Consider the following 15983-nt stretch of genomic DNA (forward strand, 5'->3'; position numbering starts at 1 on the left):
TGGTGAGACTCGGCCTCGACTCGATTCGCTACGATACGCTATAGTCACACGACCTGGGGTAAGCTGCTGGATCACGTGCACCAGAGCTAACCATTCAGAGATAACTATTCAGATTCTAGAGATCTGTTGGAAGGACTGCATATTATTTATTTCTTTTCAATCCTGGATGCTTTACGATAAAGGACCAAGACTGACAGGTCTGAACGGAACTTTTGAGGGGCCACGATGGCTTGGCTGTAGCGGCTGAGTACCGCAGAGCCCACAAGAGTCCGCAAGCCCCCATAAGCCCCCATTAGTAGGAGCTCCGTCACAGGCGATGAATCTGTTTAGCTCATAGTCGCCCACTGTTTCTAAGTGTAATACCGCCGCGAAACAACGGTCCATAACAGTCAGTTGCCCAGCTCCACATTCTGACAGGCACGCCTACCCCTTCGCCGCAGGCACATGAAGGTCGAACAATCCAGACCTTTAAATACTTGTTATACTAGTTATACTTGTTGTTATTGTTAATAATAAAGGGGGATTCACGAGAGATCTCTGCATCATCTAAATCCATAATTAAATCTTGGAACTGGGAATTATGTAAAGCACAGGACACCGCAAAGTATAGCTGAGACGACTCGACGGTAAACAGTCCTGTGTCTCTACATGTAACTACCGCGGCCCCACACAATGCTCAGCAATCTGGAAGACGGCACGGGTACTCCTAGAAGGCCATATGCCTTCAGCGGCATTGACAGCCGTGCAGGCTGCAGGTAATCAATAATGCAATAATGCGGGCAACATCAGATGATGTCAACTCAGCTTGAGGCTTGAGGCTTCTTTGTCGGTGGAACCGAGTGCGGTAGATCCGGTGAGTCGTGCGCTGTAGATGGCGGCCTCGTGGCTGGTTTTGGCAACGCGGATTCCTGATATTAATTAATCCCTCATACACAGTCTCTCATGGGCGATGGACGTCTTCGTATTCAGAGTAATATTGCATCACGACTCTCGAGCTGTATTCGAACGATCGGTGGGGGTCTCCGCCCAGGAAATGAAGCACCTCAGTGGTGTCGGCAGTTGGGACCGAAGCTAAGCAAATGGGAATCTCCTGGGATTTCTCCTGGGAATCTCTCCCTGTCAGCATTCAGTAAACACAATCGTGCTTATCCATGTCATCATGAACTTACCCAGGCGCACGGGATACAGTGTCCCAGCCACCACCGTGAGGGGTTGCCCAGTGCTGGCGATCTGTTTTCCCGACGATCCGGGGTCAGCCACTCACAGGAGCTCTAATTCGCCGCCCAATTTATGGGGGATCGCCCTCCGATTCTCGGCTGGGAACCGTCCCTGGCCTCGGCTGTTTTGCACAGTACTGGGTTTCTCATCCTGACAGTTTATTGCATAATCAGGGTCTACGAGATCGCCTGACCAGGATCAGCTCTTAAAGCGTGATAGCCCTGTACAGAAAGCTCCAAAGATACCAGACTGAACGTTGACAGGGTCGACATTGCTTAAACTGATCAGCCCGTCTGTCAAGCACTTGAAACGGGAGATAACAAGAAACAGCTACTGAAGGCTATCTCAGAACTTTTATGTAGGAAAACCCATCCAATAAAACAACCCGCCCAACTCCCACCAAACTCCCACCATGCCATTGTGGGTAGAAGAGTTGATGCATGAGAGAAACTAAGTAGTCTCATCCCCGCTGAGACTACATGTCTGGGCAGACGTTCAATGCTTTGGAGTGTTTTTCAGAGCAGATTGCGCTCGGCACTCATTTCCTGCCGGTGTTTTCTCAGTTAACCTTTAATTGTCACCGCCAGCGCTCTTAGCCAGCCTTCGCCAAATCGCGTCGCGTCAGCAGCTCTGGCAACCCTCGTCCTCACTTTCTGTCTCGTATCCCTTCTTCTTGGTCGCTTTACCTCTTCCCTTGCTTCCATTCATCATTCCTATCAGTGTTTTCTGCTTTCCCCCACTCTTGGCCTTCTTCTTTTCCTCGGTTTCTTGTTTCCGTAGGTACTGCTCCATGTGCTTCTCCCGCGTCTCTCGGCCCTCTTCGGACAGTTCGGCTTCAAGCGCACGGAACTCATCACTTTCGGGATCCATGCCAATCAAAGACTCAAGGAGGGCAATTTCGCGGGCCCAGATAGAGTAATCTGGGACTGCCTTGGCCGCAGCCGGTTTCTTCTGTTGTTTTTTCTTGGTCTTTGGCTTGATTTCGTCATCACCGGCTCCTGGCTCAACCTCTTCCTCCGCCGCTTCTTGTTTTGCACCATTTGTAGCGGCAGCTGGTATTCGATCGATTGGCGTTTCGAGAATCATTGGTAAGCCCTCCAAGCGAGGCTCGTTCATGACATTGTGAAACGCTCTTAGACCAAGGAAGCCAGTACCGATATTCGCGTGCAGGTCGCGTTTGCTGCCGCCAGGCGCTTTAGAATCGTTAAGATGGAGGGCACGTAGATGCTGTATGCCGATTAAGTCCTCAAACTCTTTCAAAAACGCTTGGAATCCGGCCGGAGACACCAGATCGTACCCCGCTGCAAAGCTGTGACAGGTATCTATACACACGCCGATGCGTGAATGGTATTCCTTTGGGATAAGAGCAAGAAGGTCACGGAATTCGGACAAAGAGCCCCCAATTGTTGAGCCATGACCACACATGGTCTCTAGGACGGGTACCACAGTGGATGTCGCGGCAAGGGCGTTGGTCAAGGCTTTGGCAAGCCGAGCAAGTGCGCTGGAGAGGGGAGTCTTATTTGTGCTTCCGGGGCTACTCACGTTAGCGCTGAACGAGTGTGGAAACAGCTGCCTTACTGAAAGTTGTACAGCTTGATCCCGAGGGCTTCGCAGCGACGCAAATCGTCTAGGAACGCGTCATATGCTTGTTTCGCTTTGGCCTCATCCTCCTGTGCTAGATTAACCAGGTAAGAACCGTGAGGGAGAACATATCTGCGCCATATTAGCGCACCAAGTCCGGCCAAGTGTCTCCTTTTAAACAGGACATTCTGACGTACTTCGCAGCATCGTAGTCGTGCTCCTCGCAAAGCTTAACGAAGTTATCTCTATGCTCATCCTGGAGCGGAGGGTTGTCCCACTTCCTCTGAGATTTCAGGAAAAGGGCGAAAGCGTTGCCGCTGAGCAGAATCAGCCACAGTTATAAATGAGGTGGGCTTTGCTATAGCTATGAACTAACCCAACGTGTTTGCTGTTAATCACGGCATTGAAAACTCCTGATAAAGTTATGAGTATAAGCTTCGAAGCCTTGATCGGAGCGAGACAGCCGGAAAGACTCTTACCTCCCGCTGCGCTTACATGAGCGCCGACAAACATCCGCAATCCCTGTGTTCGTACCCTTAATGGCATCATCTCAGCTTCTTCTTTCTTTCTAGATCTCCGTTTTCTAGCGGTCTTTGTCGCAGAGGATTGTTCCTTTATCTCCTCTTCACTGACTTTAACAGAAGCTTCCGATTTCACCTCCGTAAGCTCTTCTGTGGTTGGGAGCGTGGAATTTTCAGCGTTTGTTGTCTCCTCCGGCAAATATCGAGCCTCGCTCTTCACCTGAACTCTTCTAGATTTGGATTGTGGGCTAGATGGGGTAGACCGAAGTTGTTCGGCCAACTTGATACGTTTTGACTGCCGTCTTGGAGAAAGTAGCTCGTGGTCTTCACCCGATTCCCGTTTGTTCGTCGCAATCCCTGCCGCTTTTCGAGCTCCTCGGGGAGGCATTGCAGGTCTGAGAAAAGGAAAGGCTATAATATTGAGCCAGGAGAAGAGCTTCGAGTCGTAAAAGGGCCCCCTCGCTAAGTAGTGAAGCAGACGCAAGTAATTGGTGACGGAAACGTTGATTTCGCCGAGCGGGGCCCCGATCGCGCTTCAAGAGGTGAGCTTGAGGAGTCAGCAGAATAAGGGTCTGCTAGATCCGAATTTGAGGAGACTCTATTCAATTAATATAGCGCCAGATGCAGGACGTTCAACTTGCAGGGTTGGTTCCTCACTGGGTTTTATTTTTGCTTGGAGCTTACGAGCTTCGTGTCACTGAACCCCAGTAAAACGCGTCGGGATATATGCAGGAAGAGCAAAATCTCGAGAAAACGAATTGCGAGAGAAATTGACACGTCCTCGCGGTCTGACAACGCGTTGGAACAGGCCTATTGCGTGGTCTCGAAAAGATGTCGTGTCTCCAGAGAGAACCAATTACTTCCTCATCGGGAAGTATTATCATGTGATCTTCAAATCAATCACCGTAGCAACGGAGCGCTAACGTGTTTATCGATAAACTCGAAAAATAAACGTTCCCGCCTTAGGAGGAAAAGCTGACGAACTCGACCATTTCAACGACCATCGACACCCACGACAGCCCTTCAGAATTCGGCCATTCCTGCTCTCGCCACAAGTCTCTACAAAGTCTCAAACCACCTGTATAAACTTCGATATCCGAGAAACGAGACCGCTTGCCAACTTCGACCAGTAACCACGTCGAACTGCCGCTATGGCGGCCACCGGAGATTTGATCGACTTCGATATCATTGAGAACCAGAAGGAGAATATCCAGTCACTACCCGGAGGCCGTTCAGCCAGGGAGCTGGCCCGAATTTTCTCTCCTCGTGACCCTAGCGATAAACTGTCATCTCCTTCCCCGAACGACACCAGGACCCTTAACGACGCTATCAGACAAGAATATGAAGCTGAATTACAGGCGATTGGAGAATCAGATGACCCTCTCGATATATATGATCGCTATGTAAAGTGGGCATTGAACGCCTACCCCACGGCGCAGGCGACCCCGGAATCTGGCCTCTTACCCCTGTTAGAGCGCGCGGTCAAGTCATTCTTATCATCACCTCATTACAAAAACGACCCGCGATACCTCAAATTATGGCTCCACTATATCAGACTCTTCTCCGATTCACCACGGGAAACGTTTGCATTCATGGCTCGGCACCATGTCGGGGAAGGGCTAGCCCTGTTCTACGAAGAATTTGCCGCGTGGCTTGAAAGTGTTGGGAGATGGACGCAGGCGGACGAAGTGTACAGACTTGGTATCGACCGAGAAGCACGACCAACTGAACGTCTGAACCGAAAATACGGCGATTTTCAGAGACGCTATGAACAACAACCGCAGGACAATGGACCTTCGTCCCCGGCGCTCCCTGCAGTGCGCCCGGCACTGGCCGCCAAAGTCGACCCGTTCGCTTCGAGTGCAGCCGCACCCACAGATCCCCAATCCCAGCAGCCGGGTTTAAGAACCACGAACGCGCCGAAGACAAAATCGGGGAAGCCGAAAATGGCCATATTTACCGACACCGAGCCTGCAGCGAGTCAGCCGGCTTTAGGCGCACAAACTAAAGGGTGGGACAGTCTTGGATCTAGGCACGATCGTCGAAAGGAGAACCAAATGGAGGCCAAACCCTGGGCCGGGGAAACATTGAAAGCTGGAAGAAAAGCTCCGCCAAAGGAGAAGCTAGCTGTTTTTAGGGATGAGGTAAGTTTTGTGATTTATTCAACCCCATTCGTCAGCATTCCGTATATTTACGATCATAGGACTAATTGGTGGCATGAACCTGGATGGGTTTACTGTTATGTATTCAGTCAAAATCAGATTTACCAATCAAAGAGGAAATGCAATCAAACCCAGTTCCAGAGCACCGCGTACGGGAAGCCGTAAACCCACGTACCGGAAGGAGGGAGCGAGTCTTTGTCAACCTCGATGCAGTGTACCCCGATTATAAGAATCCTAGCATTGAGGTTAGCTTTGAGGAGCTGAGGGCCATTAAGCGTGGCTGGATGGACAAGGACTGGCGCAAGAAAGGACCTCTCAAGCAGATCTCCGGCAACACTGTCCAAACAGAGCCCAATTCAACTAACGACAAAGCCCTTCGAGACCAGTTCCAACAAAAGCTGTCTTTGAGGAATACAGATGACCATGCTTTGAATCAACCCATTGTCTCTGAGAAGACTCATGACGCCAAAGCTGCCAAAGGACGGAAGCTGAAAGTCCGCGAAGTTAAGGGCGAAACACAAACAAGTGAGAAATTACGGCCTACCCTGTCCCTTAATGTCTTGTTAGGCTAACTGGCGAAATAGTCAAGATGAAATTTGACTCTCCTACTGGAGGCAAGATCCGCCGCAAGAGCACCGCAGAGCCTACGATGACAATCCATACGCGCGCTGCAACAGACGAAATCTACAGCATTTTCAACCAGCCTTTGAAAGCGGAGACCGAAAATGTGGCCGAAAGCAGTGATTTCGATGATGATGACTATACCAGTGCCGGTGAAAGTACAGTTGGACGAATATCTGCTGCATCAAGCGATTTCGGGGACGACACATTCCACAAATCGTTCGATGAAGGCGACGGTGATGACTTCGAAAACACGCGCGCAGACAGCGTCGTCGATGGGGAATGGACTCGATTTTCCGCTGCTGAACTGGGGGCTGAAACAACCTCGTTCCACTCAGATGCTGTTGACCCAACACAATCAACGATTCACCATACCGAAAGCGACAACACAGAAGGCCTGGATGCTGCACCAGAAGTTGAGCAGCCGCAAAGGCCGAGATTCATTCCAGAGATGCCAGAAGATTATGTAGCACCCGTTGGACCGTACCGAGATCCAGTCGTTGTGGCTCAAAGTCGCTTGCCATTCATGACACCTATTGTTGAACGCACTGAGCATTCGTTCCCCTCCATGACTGCAGCGCGGTCTAACCTATACAGCGCAAAGACTCCTTCGAACGTGCTGAATCCGACGACAACACCTGGCATGCCTCGGATGGGAAATCTTCTTTCCAGTCCGCTTCCAACGGAAACACCGTTTCACGGACAAACCATGCACGGCCTAGAAGATATCATTGAAAGTCCCACCGCAAACAGATCAGGTTCTTCCAGCCTGAGAGTATCATCTCCTACAAAGGAAGCCAATACACAAGTTGCTATAATCAAAGATACTCTTTGCAATCCCATTGACCGGTCGATTCGAGACACTATCCTTCAGGAGTTGCACACCACGCTCGCTGCGTACCCTGGCTACCATGCCCATCCGGATACCCAATCTCATTACGCCCCTGAGATTGAAAGGTTCATGAAAAGCAGCAGCAAACGTTCCAAAAGTGGCGGCGAGGCGGCGTTTGACGTGCCGATCATCGATCCGCCAGGAGCAGAGCGCAGTTATATCATCAGACGGGAGCTCGGTGCAGGAGCCTACGCTCCAGTCTACTTAGCGGAAAGCATTGACAATCTAGACTCTGACTCGGAAATGGAAGCCGTTGACAGCAACAGCGGGCGCTCTAGCGTTACCAACAGCTTAACGCGGCAGAAAACACCCCGTTACAGCTTCGAGGCAATCAAGCTAGAGGTTGGCCCACCAAACGCCTGGGAGTTCTACATGATCCAAACCGCACATCACCGATTAAGCCAGCTTCCAGCGCTCTCGCGTGCAACCGACAGTATCGTACGTGCGCACGAAATGCACATTTTCAAGAACGAGAGCATCCTTGTCGAAGATTACCGCCCACAGGGAACGTTACTCGATCTCGTAAACCTTGTCCGCAATGAAGGGCTCTCCGGCCCGGCGACTGGAGAAGGAGGCTTAGACGAATCTCTAGCCATGTTCTTTACCATCGAGCTCTTCCGCACTATCCAGGCTCTTCACACCTGCGGCATTCTCCACGGCGACATCAAAGCCGACAACTGTCTCATCCGCTTCGACGACAAACAAGACCCCACTCAGCAGATACTCGATGAAAACACAGACCCCCGCGAGTTCTACTATTCACCGTCCGGCGCTTTTGGCTGGAGGAACAAGGGCCTTGCCCTCATTGACTTCGGCCGCGGTATCGACATGCGCGCATTCGACCCGTCTGTACAGTTCGTTGCGGACTGGAAAACGGGCGAACATGAGTGCCCTGAAATCCGTGAGATGAGACCTTGGACGCACCAAATTGATCTTTACGGTCTTGCGGGAACAGTCCACGTTATGCTTTTTGGGAAATATATTGAGAGCGTTCCTACCGATGCAAGCAAGAAAACGTATCGGATTCGCGAACCGCTGAAGAGATACTGGGAAAAGGATATCTGGGCCGATGTTTTTGATCTCCTTTTGAATCCTGGTGCCGAGCGGTGGGTTCGGATGGAGCAGAAACCGAATGTTAACGCCTCCAACCTTCCAGTCCTGGTCTCAATGCAATATCTCCGTGAACGGATGGAAAGTTGGCTCGTTGACCATGCTGAGAAGAAAGGTTTGGGCTTGCAGATCCGAAAACTCGAGGCTATTTTTGCAGAGAGAAAGAAGAGATTGGAGAAGTAACTCCATTTTCAATTCTCCTGTTTTTTGTTTGTTTTTTACCTCCCTATAGGGAAGGTTGTCTTTTTTTTGTCTTTGATTTCGCTTCTTGAACATCATTTGGCTGATTCCGATATTGGACGTCGTCGACTGCCACGTCTTCACTCTTGTAATGTTATCATGACATAGTACAGCACAGCACCTGCGTATACCCCCTTTTCTTGTTTTGCTTTGCACTGGTATTCTGCTCCTTCCCTCTATTCGTTCTCATATTCTGCTTCACGTCTTCATGTTGTCAAATGCTCGTATATGGCTATGGTTTAATACAATTAGATATTTCTTTACTTCTACTTCTCTCCATATTCAGTTCGGTCCTATAGCCCCCTTGATGCTAGGATGACCCATCAGACCTCGTTAGATAAGTATTTTGTTAGCCTGAGAGAGCTTCTGGTTCATTCCCCTGGTCGAACCCCGTCTCTTAGGCCAGCGTATCGTACTGTCTACCATTACCGTTACGCGAACATGAAGGGGAAGTTGGTTGAAAGTAGAAATGAAGCTTTGAATTTAACTCAAAATCATAACACTCAGGTTTATATCGCGACAATGAATCGGAATCATGATATCGTGGCATCATGCCTCATAGCTGCTGAACTCACAACGCCTGCACGGAACTTTGCCCGGCTCTGTCCCTATCTGTCTAGTAGGTAGGGAGGTCCGAAAGGCAGGTTGATCGAAAACGAAAGAGGAGCGCGAAGATTTGAACTGAGTGAGGGGTAGATAGAGAAGGTAGAGGAAATATGACAAAACAAAAGCGGAATGAGAAGAGAAATATAGATAGGTCTCGAGATCTTTCGAGGTTCAATCTAAATCAGACCATTGATGGTGAAAGAAATATGCAACAGCGGAGATTGCTCCCATCGCTATGGAGGAAAAAAAGGAGATAGCCAGGGTAAATAGTCTTACATGTCTGACATGCAGGGAGAGGAAGCAACACGGACAAAAGAAGTCCGTTGCAAGTAGGTAGTGGTCAAAGCCAAAGCTGCAAAGTGTAAACACGCGCTTGCAAGTGGAATCGATAGCAGCATCATCATCTATGGTGGGTCGTGTCAGTCAATGGCAGCAATGCTCCGTTCCAAATCATATGTACGGCGCGACGCCTGAAGCTCGTCAGGATAGAGAATAGAAAGTCGAGTGAAGAAAACTGAGATAAGGAAAAGTAGCGAGTGAGTATTGCCGGAGCCGGGTCCTGTAGCAGATATAGAAGAGAGAAAAAGAAAAAGGAAATGAAATGGAGCGAAAGGAAGCTTTCACTGATGAGCAGCGCATATTTTAGGGGTTTTGTGGTTTTGGGGCGCTACCCATTCAATTGTCTTCAGTAGTAATGTTCAAGGAGTGAGGTTGTGTCAGGCGTATCCCAATTTCAGAAGTCCAATGCGAGCAAGGCTTGATCTGTAAAGCACTTTCTAGTCCAGATCAATGTGTGGAATATCCTAACAGCCAATGTAGATTTCGGTCGAGGCCAGGAAGAATGAGTCGACTGTCAAAGGAGAAATTGAGGTTAAATATAGTCAAGCAACCCGTGCTGTAAGCACAGATCCAGACTCGTTCGTGTCGCGCCAAACGTCAAGAAGCTGCAACTTTTATAATCAATCATATGCGGTTTTTCGTTTCGAAATCATCATTCTTTGCGCAAGAAGCTTTCTCTCTTCTGTTCTTAAACTGTCGTTATGTCGTCAATGCCGTTTCACATCATCATTTCCGCGTAAATGCCTCAAATGTCACACAATAATAAATCAATCAGCCAGTATTAGAATTGCTGGCACCCGTCGACAACAGGTCTGCGCAACTGAAAGCTCTTCAAGAAATTGAAACCGCACAAGAGCTTTCACGGAGCGCCACTTATTGCCTTATGTAAGACATATTCAGAATCTGTCTTCGGATGCGCTCGGCGTCCGAAATGCCTGCCTCCGTCGCGTCATACGGGAGCCCGCTCGCAGAAGCTTGACTTCGAGAGGGCGCATGCTGCGCATGCTGGTTCAATGACCGGAACTGAGGAAGCGCACCACTGGCAAAGGGATCGGAGAGAGAGGGCGCATGTCTTGATATCCTGCCTGGCGGCGCGGTGCGTCTGTACCCTTCCATTTTAAAAGGAGAACCCAATCGTTTAATATGCTCACCGCTCAAATGAGCGACCGGGTTAGGCATGGGTTTCTCAGACACAGGGGTTTCTTCATTACGAGACGAAGACGAAGGAGGGGAGAACAGCTGGTCGAGACTCTTGGGCGTAACTGCTGCACTGGTGGTTGCTCCGCGGTTTCGTATTCGAACACGACGGTGACCCAGATCGTTAAGCTTCCCTTGACGGAAGAGCTCTTCTAGATTGCGACGAGTCTCTTCCTCCGCTGGTGACTCGGTGGGTACATTAGAGCTCGAACCGTTGCTATCAGCAAAATTGACAAGAGGGTCCATACGGGGGGGGGATCGCAAGCGTGAGCCTGTAACATGTATCGTCTCGCGTCGGGCTCTAGGGATATGGCGCTGGTTTCTTTTCCTAACATTGTTCGGGCCCCAGGTATGGTACGAAAATGGGGATCCCAGTCGGGGTACCTCGTTTCCGTCGATACTAGATGACTTGGTCGGCAGCGGATCCCCCAAATCACGGTGTGGGCTACCGGGAATTTGTGGTCGAGGAATAACAGCAGCACTTGGTGGTAGCGGATCTTGGGCTGCTAGTTGAGCCAATGGACCCGGAACAGAGCTTGATACGAGCGAAACGCCCAGATCTCGGGTCGCATAGGCAGCTGAGGTGTTGACAGGGGCACTCGCTGCAGGTGTTACGTCGGAAGGTCGCGAGAACAGATCTGGGAACGGTTCCGGGCTCCGGGACTGCATCATCCTCTGGTAGTGGGGAGCAATAGAGAATTTCCTCTTGCTCAGATATTTTAGCCGTCGTCGGGTTGAGGCTTCGGATTTGGGCCACGACGGCTTTGGCGCATGATCTTTTGCTGTGGGAGTTGATTCGCCGCTCCCGGGCGAAGTATCCCCAGAGATGAACTGCTTGTCGAGCCGGGTCGATTTTCTTTCCCAGGTTCTTTTTGCTTGCCGTGCCACTCTATGGGTGACACCGAGAGGCGGGATACTGCCCGGAGTCATTTTGAAAGGGGTAATTGTAGGGTCTTGGATATATAGCTGATAGGTATTCCATAGATGGTTGTCCATATCCAATGTCCATCGTTCTCGTGTTTTTGTCTGTTTTTGCTGTTTCTTTTGGGCAACTGCGGGTAGCGGTGAAGAATCCGCCGTCCGCTTCGGAGTAAGCTCGATATGGAAAAAGGGATCATAGTGATCACTTTCGGTGCTCGTACAGCTTCCACCAACCGACTGTCGCGAGCTAATTGTTTCGTTTGACGAAACTGAAGAGTCGGAGGCATTGGAGCATACCGAGCTGGGCCGTTCGATCTCATCTCCATAAGTCCGGGGATTCCAAGTGGACCATGAGTTCGACTCCGCTTCAATTGGGTCTGGGCGGATCTGGGCCGGCGGGGTTTTTAGGGCTACCCGAGCACGAGGCGGTGCGAGAAGACGATCATCGGGCGGCACCAGTGTCTCATGTCCAAGGGAAGTATCGTCACGAGCAGGAGGAAACTCAATCGAAGGTAAAGGCAGATCCGGAGCGACGGGGCTAAAAGGGAAGTCATGGCTGACCCGAGCAAAGAGGTCGGTCCCTGACCGAACGCGGGATGGACGGAGGCGCGAGGCAGAATGTCTAGGAGGCGGAGGCGGTGCATCCAGCTGTATCAATGACGAGCGCTCCGGGGTTCTCGGTTCAGCAGAAGGGTAGGTAAAGTCCTTCGGCAGAGTGCGCGACAGACCATGCTCTCGATCGGCCATGGTGTGCCACGTCTCGTGCAGTCCACGGGCGAGAACAGTTGGAGAGAGCGCAGGTGGTTTGTCAGAAATGGGTCGCTCTTCCTATGCAAGCATCGCTTCGCCGACTGGGACTTCGTTCACAATTCAATGCCTTCCTTGCCAGCGGTCTACTCCGCGGTCCAATTCTTCTCCTTTTCCAGGTATTGAGTGGACGCGCAAGTCTGCCAAAAAGCCAGCCAATCGCGGTATACTGGTAACGTGTGGTTCGTGTCGTCTAGAGACAGCGATTTGTCCAAGAGAATCAAAAAGTTGTAGGTGGTATAGGTATAGGCGTGTTCGATCGTAAAGTCGTAAACTAGGAAAGCGGCAAAAGAAAGATGAAAGGAAACTAGATCGTCAAGATGCGAGTGGTCGGATAGGTAGGAAGCGATCGAATTCGTGAGTCGATGCGACGGACCGCTGTGTAGTGGGACCTGCGACAGTGGTGGTGGTTGATCAGAATCACATCGAACGGGTTGCGCTCCGTCGACAAGGTAAAGTCAGAGTAAGGGAGTCGGGCCCGTCATTGAAGCACGAAGACGCCAGACCAACACAAAAGACACAAAAGGAAACCGTAGGGATAGAATCGCACGAGCGTGACGCCCGTAGTGGGAACTAACGCCGATGCAGATGAGGAGGTTGGGGATGGAAAGAGACGAGACCAGACAGGTGAGGCGAAGGAAGACGCCGACGAGCAGCGGGCAGCGCGGGAGTCACGGGCCTCAGCCTTCAGGCACCATCTCCACCGCAGTTAGTATTTCGAGCTTCACTCCACCTCTTTAGTTACTACAATGTACTCAATACTGGGTCTGACACCAGACCCTCACATTCCAAAACCTCACTGGTATGCAATGACGATAATTTTAACCCAGTCTCGCGGTATCTCAGACGCATCCCATCGCCCTCATCAGCAAATGCTGACCCTACTGACTATTCCGTAAGGTATTTCCTGCTGAATTTTCGACTACTGACAGTTGTCATTGGCAGCCTCACCCGCCCAAAATGCTCAAGCACCGACAAATCGCGTTGATCCCGTGGATCTTTAGTCTCAGTATACGGTTCTAGTCGATATGCAAGGGTGCTGCACATCAACGCTCATCTTGAGCTTTCTTTGCTTTTTACGGGTCCATCGACCTCGAGTCTCCTCAAGCATCTCAGATCTCGATTCTGTACTATATACTCTCTACTCCGTATCCGCTCGGTCATTCAGTAGGGCAAGAGTCTTGTCAGGTCCCGCGTACTGACCTTAGGGTGCCCCAGCTGTCGCTAAGGAATGGGAATGTACGGTGTACAGCCCGCTTATAGTGCCGCGTGATTCACCCCCGGTGCTCAAATTCGAATTCAAACACTCGTCGCAGAAGCACGCTAGCAAGCACGCCTGGTGGGCTGGGCTTGCATTAGCCTGCTACCGGCCTCAACTCAGTCATCAACTCGGCCACAACCGCTGCCCACGTATGCGAAGAGTCATACTGGGTCTGATCGGGCACTGATGGTACCAGGGAAAAGGAATCTCGGTTGAGACGACATCTACAGCCGCCACTGTTTTCGGCCCGAGCCTGCTTCCTCATTTCAAACCATTTTAAAGGTTTTGAAGAAGGTTGTCTGTCTTCTGACAGCAACTACAAGAGCAGTGTAACGCTATTACCAATTCGATTTAGTGCAGTGGGTCCAACGCGCGCGTCAAGCGGGGTAAACGCGCTGCAACACGAAAACTCGCGCACACGCGCGTCTGGTAACAATACTGTATTGTCACGCGATCTTTCCGCAAACCAGTGTGACGGTGTGACAGGTCCATCGAGATCCAGATGAACGATGGAGCTTCCAAGTTCCAACAAGCAGCAAGCTCTCCACTGCAGGAATCAAAAGGAACCAGACCAGAACCGACGTTGGTCAGTTCAGTCTTGGTTCAAAGTTTCTGACCGCCATCTATTTATAGCCCGTCTTACACGCTCGCAGTCGTTCATGCTCACTTGAATCTAGGGCGCAAGCCGTGCTACCGGGTCTCAGGTGCTGTCTCTGCACTTGGGGTAAGCTGGCATGATGCGCGATGCGTTAATCTCAAATGTACGGCTGTTCTAGGTGAAGTACCCACGGGGTGCGCGGATACAGTACGGAGTACAACAGACCTCTCCAGGTTACGCTTCTGCCCCATCCGCCCTGGGACGACCCTCCAGCTATCCACTCGCGGGCCAAGTGGGTTTAACGACTTGTCAAATCGATATTCGCTAGACACATACCTCGTTGCTATAGGTACTTGCTGTCTAGCTAATAATAACAACACGTCTACGCGTCTCACTCACGACCTTGAGGCTGCGCTGTTGTCCTCATTCGGCCCCGTTCCGCCCAACTCCAGCGCCCGATATCTGATGCATGCAAGTCCCAGATTTCGGGGGCCATGAACGGTACGTACGAGTCGCATACGATGCTTTAGAATCGTTGAGTATGCAAGGTAGCAGCGCGGCCTCCACGAGCCTCCGTCCGTCGGAACCAAAACAATGGTTTGGTTGAAACCCCCGCTGAATTCCAGTTGCGGCGCATCCACGTTATCCAGATCCAGACCAGCACAGGCCAGTAAGAATAATACGATGCACCGGGATGGAGATCGCATTCCTTGCAGATTGGGACCTACCGCTTCGCTTGACCGAAGTCTTGAAGAGTACTCGGCGCAATGGGATGTCGAGATTAGCCACAGCACCTGAACGCGATGGGCATCATGATGATCACCGCCGCAGTCCCTTGCAGAATTGCCATCTAGGGGTTTTGACTGAAGGTTGACCGTCTGTATGCTTAGAGTCATGGTGCAGGCTAGCCTTGTTGTTGCCAGCTATAACAAGTTTATTGAAAGAAACAGCTTGCGCTTGCACCCGGTGTCCCAATTCTCATGTAACCCACTCTGGTCCCTTCGCTCAGTCCGAATGGTCATAACACGGAAACCAGACACGTAGCTGCTCCAACACCCATGCCTGTCCTTGTATGTAGATAGTCTAGAAATTGACACTTGAATAGAAGGACGTTGGGGGTATAACTTAACAGGCATGTTGGCGGGTTGGACTGTCGAGTTAGGGTTTTACGCCACGGCCAATTCAGCCCTAATGGTCACCTACACGAGTACTTCTACGTCTAGGCCATTAACTCCACCCAATGATCGATCGCCTCCCGTGCTTGGCATGCCATTTGCTCTCGTACCTCGGTACGTTTGAGGCTTTTTTCCGCGATTCTCTCTGCCATCCTCTACCATCAAGGTGATCATACGAGCCCGGATCCTATGTCTTGACCGATTATGCAGCTAAGCGCGCGCTTGCAGGGATCACGATCCTGAGAATCAACTTCTTGATCATTTTGACACGTTTCATCTATAACTATATGTGCATGTAGACATTCTATTAGGGCTCTGCTAACCTGACCCATTCTCGCCTGGTGTCTCTGTTAGATAGCGGACGGTGGGTGAACTGTCACATTCCGCTTGTGCAAAAGAAGTATAATCCCGCCTGGAGACCTAAACTCTGGGTCTATCTCCATCTTATTCTCAGCGGTTCCCGTCATAGCGCAACAAGTCTCATGTCCCTAGTTGCCTGAACGCGAGAAGCCATGGTTTTAAGATCACCTGCCCTTCTGCAACAGCCCCAGCGCCTCTAATTTGATGGACTTCCAACCTTGGCGCAAAACCGAAACCTATCATATAAAAGCACAAAGATTGAAGACCAAGACCAATTAGGCGGCCGTGCTTGTGTTGACCGCCAGTACTTCTCGTAGGATTGTTCAATTGGTGAAAAAGCCAACCCCCACCATACCTACCTATTACCAACAGAT

General features: G+C 50.7%; 4 protein-coding genes across 4 annotated transcripts; 1 reads left to right on the forward strand and 3 right to left on the reverse strand.

Moving 5' to 3' along the window:
- Positions 1-1839: 1839 nt before the first annotated feature.
- On the reverse strand, positions 1840-3921 carry BDW70DRAFT_167601 (DNA-(apurinic or apyrimidinic site) lyase APN1; the record flags this gene model as incomplete). Its single annotated transcript, XM_073742275.1, has 5 exons — positions 3279-3921; positions 3176-3212; positions 2997-3116; positions 2797-2931; positions 1840-2752 (listed from the first exon to the last, which is right to left on the reverse strand). Exons 1-5 carry the CDS (start codon positions 3706-3708, stop codon positions 1840-1842), a joined length of 1635 nt encoding a protein of 544 aa, XP_073600642.1. The 5' UTR covers positions 3709-3921.
- Positions 3922-4471: 550 nt separating this feature from the next.
- Positions 4472-8477, forward strand: BDW70DRAFT_167604 (putative checkpoint protein kinase (SldA); the record flags this gene model as incomplete). Its single annotated transcript, XM_073742276.1, has 3 exons — positions 4472-5464; positions 5572-6007; positions 6067-8477. The coding sequence occupies 3 exons, from the start codon at positions 4472-4474 to the stop codon at positions 8286-8288; spliced, it is 3651 nt and encodes a 1216-aa protein (XP_073600643.1). The 3' UTR covers positions 8289-8477.
- A 1399-nt stretch (positions 8478-9876) lies between these two features.
- BDW70DRAFT_38672 (uncharacterized protein) lies at positions 9877-12414 on the reverse strand. The gene has a single exon (XM_073743892.1). The coding sequence runs from the start codon at positions 12153-12155 to the stop codon at positions 10164-10166; it is 1992 nt and encodes a 663-aa protein (XP_073600644.1). The 5' UTR covers positions 12156-12414; the 3' UTR covers positions 9877-10163.
- A 1373-nt stretch (positions 12415-13787) lies between these two features.
- Positions 13788-14984, reverse strand: BDW70DRAFT_126779 (uncharacterized protein). The gene has a single exon (XM_073735144.1). The coding sequence runs from the start codon at positions 14968-14970 to the stop codon at positions 14470-14472; it is 501 nt and encodes a 166-aa protein (XP_073600645.1). The 5' UTR covers positions 14971-14984; the 3' UTR covers positions 13788-14469.
- Between the last annotated feature and the right edge of the window lie 999 nt (positions 14985-15983).

Source organism: Aspergillus foveolatus (genome assembly GCF_047715535.1).
Source record: "Aspergillus foveolatus strain CBS 279.81 unplaced genomic scaffold BDW70scaffold_2, whole genome shotgun sequence".
NCBI classification, from domain to species: Eukaryota; Fungi; Ascomycota; class Eurotiomycetes; order Eurotiales; family Aspergillaceae; genus Aspergillus; species Aspergillus foveolatus.